The 4,922-nt window shown below is 45.2% G+C and overlaps 1 protein-coding gene across 1 annotated transcript in view; it reads left to right on the plus strand.

Annotated features, from left to right (window-relative positions):
• Positions 1–4,503: 4,503 nt before the first annotated feature.
• Positions 4,504–4,922, plus strand: part of PCOLCE2 (procollagen C-endopeptidase enhancer 2) — a 25,129-nt gene continuing 24,710 nt past the window's right edge. Inside the window, exon 1 of the mRNA XM_035334402.1 lies at positions 4,504–4,685. Within this exon, the coding sequence (XP_035190293.1) occupies positions 4,609–4,685 (77 nt within the window). The 5' untranslated portion in view covers positions 4,504–4,608. The remainder of the gene's footprint in view (positions 4,686–4,922) is intronic.

The following is a 4,922-nucleotide window of genomic DNA, read 5'->3' on the forward strand; positions in this document are numbered from 1 at the left end:
TGTGTGATAGGGTCATTGGAAGTGCGTGCTCTTGGTTAATGCGCTCTGGGATGCTTCACTGGAAATGTTGAAACAATTTTTTAGGAGGCTTGTTCTATGACAGAGTATCTGTGAGCAACATCATGAATCTTGCAAGCATTCTGCTTGATAGCAGACACTCTGGTTAATGATTATTAGCTCTATTTGGCTAGAGTTATATTTGCAGTTTAGCAGTAGTTGTCCAATTAATCATTTTTATATTACAACAGCAACAATTTAGCTTATGATATATCAACCCCATTCACCTTAATCTGTTCGTATGTTGACAAATAAGCAATTGACTTTGAACAATAGGGGGTAAAACATTTTTTAAAAAGAATAATCAGATACCAGTTTGAGAAGAAGGAAGTAGAAACTGTAATGTCAGAATTGCCCAAACTGACAAAGAGATGAATCAGAAGACAATTTACAAAAGCCATACTGAAAAAAATGTACCATGTTTATGATTAATACATCACAGCTGCTCTCTCTGCTGAATAACAATATGAATTATGAAGCACTTCAACTGTATTACATATGTTACTAATTGAAATAAAGCTATCAAAGAGACCAAAAGAAAAGGTAATTAAGGAATGCTAGCTCAGTTGCTAAGAAGTTCCTAAGTTCCTGAGGTTTGGGAATACTGTCAACACTGCATTTGTACTTGGTACCTCAGTAGTAACAGAAAGGAAGAGGGATGTCTATGAGTCATCACGGACTTTTTTTATATATATATAAAGCCAGAAAACACATTGTCATTTGACAAATGAACCAAGAGTAAAGCTTGAAATACAAAAACAGAGAAAAGAAGGAATTCCTTCCTGAGGAAGGGTGGAGGCTTAGAAAATTTTCCACTTTTTTTTTTTTTTTTTTTAATCTATAAAGTAGCAAATTAAATTAAATGTGTAACATGGACAAATCCTTTGCTTACAAACCAAAGCAAATCTGGGCATTCTAGGGTTTGTGTGGGTAACAGTCAGCTTAAGTGCTAGCATTATCAGGAAAATAGGGACACATCCTCTCGACGGTGTGTTGTCCATTGCTGTTCTGTAACAGGACAACTTGCAATTCCAGGAAATACCAAAGTTCTTTGGAGGTGAAAATACCAAGGTTTTGGCACTCAAGACCACGTCAGACAAAATAAAGGGCTGTTGCTGATAGCATTTTCGTACGCTTACATTCAAATAATTTCACAGAGTCAGATGAACAGGACTTCTGCAGAAACACTAAGGGAGCAGAATTAGGTCTTGTATCTTTTTGTCATGGCACCAGGGATTTTACCCAGATGACTGTCCAGATTTGGTGATGGGCCTGGAAGCACAAGGACTCAGAAACTAATATTTTTTTGGGGGGAGCTCATTTTCATTCAGATCAGCAGGCCTTTCCAGTTGCTGCACAGCCACGTTATTATTAAATTTGTCACCAGGACGATGGCTGGATGCATGGTGACACATGGAAGAGCAGAATAACTTACACCTGATTGGCACCATCAGCTACACAGTCTTTTCAAAGAACATCTCGGTGGCAGACTGCCACAAGGGCTACATTTCAGGCAGAGGTTTCCCACTTCCACTTTAGCAGTTGTATCATTTACAAGGCATACAAGGCCACACTTGCCAGACACTCATTAGGAAATTTCCTCGTTAGCTTTTTGTAGAAAATATCATTCTTCAATGCCTGATGGAGAGAAGCTCTCTCACCTAGATCACCAGCATTGCTAGCTTAGCCCCAGAGAGCCAGCACCAGCAGCTGAAGAGAGGAGGGGGTCGCTCTGCAGAACATTTCTGCTGGACTGCTACAGGAGGCAGTGGCACCCTGGACATTTTTTATAATTACCATGGCACTAGCTTTGCAGTTTAAGTGTTAAATAGTTTATCACTTAAAATTCATCCTTCCAAACTTCTAAGTTGCAGGCCTCAGGGACACATGTAACAAACAAGCAAACAATAGTTTTTATTCTACTTCAGAGAGAAACTACATTAGAAAAGAAAGTTACTTGTGTTGCAAAGTCAACTGTCAGAAGTTAGACATCTTTTGTGCACATTAGTACAGACTCTGCTCATGCAACTCCTATTTTTGTCACATAACTATGCATAATTTATGCAAAGAACACATACACAAGGCAGAATAATTAAGATTGCATGAGAGGCTACAAAACTGCCATCTTTTCATTTTGAGCTTAAAACCTTGATAACTTAATTTATATAAATTTCCTACATCAGGTCCCTACCTTTCACAGTTTTATCCCACAAAGTTCACAATGCTAAAAGATGCTGATCCAGTAGCGTCCTGCCTTCAGAAATGAAGCATCAACAGCTTATTTGGTTTGGTTGCCTGCAACAGTGTGGGACTGGCCTTGAAGAAGAAATCACTCCCATTTCCATGTTTCTAACAGATATTAATTTAGTTTAATATTAACAACAATTTATGACACCTTTATTTATGGGTTACTGCTTAATGACTTTTTGGGTCCTCCTGCAACCATTAATGGAAAACAGCCAGAAGTCTCTGGCTTAGTTCATGGATGAATCCTCTCTAGCAACATCATTTATGTTTGGGAAATACGGTTTAATTTGGATTGAGAGTTTTGTTTGTAGTCTGTAATTTAGGGTTTGTTCCTGAGACAGCAAATGTCCAGGAGCCTGCTGCACTGGCTGTGTGTGAACGGGTATGGCTTCCCCCACAGCCTGCTCACTGTGTCAGCTTGCTCAGCAGCCCCGAATTTTCCCTGCACAGATCTGTAGGTCTTTTTGGATAGTAATCAAGAGGCTGTTATCACAGAAATTGTTCAGAAGTTTAAAACTAACTTCAGAAGAGGTTAAGTCTACAGCAACCACACGTAAAAGATCCTTGAACGCATAATCCATTGGAACTAGTGACCTTTGATGGTGGTTTTGTGCAGAGTCCAGCTCTTCAGCAAGGGTAAGGCCTGAAGTATTTTCTCATTTTTAAATAGTGGGTTTTCACTTGACTTCAAAAATGTTGACAATCATAGAGGAGCAGTGGGGAATGCATGGGTCTGCAGCGTGTGGCTCACACAACTTGCCGTGGCACACACTGACTTCCCTATCTAGCAATTTTTACAAACATTAACTTACCTTTGTAACTAAAATCAGTATAGTACCCAGTAGCTCTGGCTGCATAGCTGGGATCCTTTAGGTCATGGACTACGTAATTTTCTCCTTTTTGGCTGACTTACTTTTCATTTCTGTCATTTTATATCAGTTCAAAACACAGCTGCAAATGTTTTCTCAGCTCTGACCATGTTTGGATCTTTGTCCCCATGGCCTGCTTTTCTGGACTGTACTTCCTTACTCCAGTCCTTCACCCAGCCTTGCCACTGCTTCCTCCAGCCCGACAGGGATTTGTGGGGCTGCCCCCTCCCCAGGGCTGCAGGCCAGGCCCTGCCATTCTGCTGCTGACATAAGCGTGCCCATAAGAAACCCAGGCCTCTACAAAACCCATGCATACTTCAAGCTCTGCTCTTTGTTCCCTTCCATTGCCTCCATGCATGCAGGAAGCCTGGTGGCACCTCTTACCAGCTGTCTTGCAGGCTGCTTCCAAGGATCCAGGACCTCCCCATAGCAGCTGCTCCTCTCCTGCACAAGTCCTCTTATAAATTTAGCAAGCATGGATCCAGGTCACCCTACTGCTTTCTTCATCCAGCACTACAGAAAGGAGAGTACAGGTATTATATGTGTTAAGTTGCAGCATCCTCTTTCTGTTTTGTTTTTTCTTTTCTCTCTCAAAAGAGAACAGGCTTGTATTCTGCCTTGCTAACGACAACTGCAGTACCTTCCACGCAGCAGAACTGCTTTAGTTCCTCCACTCTTTGCTCCTCCAGTTGGCCACACCTGAAAACTTTAGAGCTTCTTCACTTCGTGCAAAAAGGGCAGGCTCTTCTTTAAACAACCCTTAAAAGATAAATTACCATTTATTGACGTGATAACCCATGTCACCATCCATCTGCACTAACAACGTGCTTTCAGGAACCATTTTTTTAAAGGCGTCAAGCGTGTTCAGTACAAACACTGGCTTAATTTTGCGTTTCTTTCTCAAACGCCTTTGTCCCTTGTCCCACAAACATGCCAGTATTGAGTGCAGGGCTGCGAGCTCTGCCCTTTCAAGAGGATCTTTCACAGCCGGTGTGAAACAGCTCCCGAAATAGGTCAGGATTCCCGACCGGCAACCCAAACGCAGCATTCAAAGTTTACTTTGGAATTGAAATAAAGACGCGTTAAAGTAGCGTTGCTATTTTTCACGTCTCGGCGCACGGCTGCACAGGCGGTGACAGTGCGTTCATTCACTCCGGCGACAACCCGCCGCAGTGTGCCACCCGAGGACGGGGACAGCCGCGCCCCCAGGGGATGGGGCTGCGGGCAGCGCCGCGGCACCCCGGGCACCCCCGGACAGCGGCTCCAGGGAAAAAGGAGGCGGCTCCGGTGAAAGAGGGAGGGAAAAAAAGGGCGGAGGGCGGCCCTGCCCTGCCCTGCCCCGGGGGCGGAGGGCGGCCGAAGGCCGTTTCTCCTCCCCCGGCCCCGGGGCAGAGCGGGCGTCCGAGGAGCGCTGCCCCGCCGCCACCGCCCGAAGATGCCGCCCGCCGCCCCGCTGCTGCCGCTGCTCCTGCCGCTGCTGGCGGCGGCGCGCCCCGCGGCCGCCCCGCACAGGTACCGCCGGCACCCGGCCGGCACGCAGCGGGCACCCCGGCATCCTCCGCACCCCAACCGCAGCCCCCGGTGCCCCGCAGAGTGGCCCCGTGCTGGGCAGCGGGGCTGAGAGCCAGGGGAGCCAGGAGGGGCCGGCCCGGGGCTCTTGTCTCGGTGCTCCCTTCCAGCTTTGCTGGCACGCAAACAATAAATGAAAGTTTTTTTTTTTTTTTTTTTTTTTTTTTTTTTTTTTTTTTT

The sequence above is a fragment of the Oxyura jamaicensis genome, chromosome 9, assembly GCF_011077185.1.
Source record: "Oxyura jamaicensis isolate SHBP4307 breed ruddy duck chromosome 9, BPBGC_Ojam_1.0, whole genome shotgun sequence".
Taxonomy (NCBI): domain Eukaryota; kingdom Metazoa; phylum Chordata; class Aves; order Anseriformes; family Anatidae; genus Oxyura; species Oxyura jamaicensis.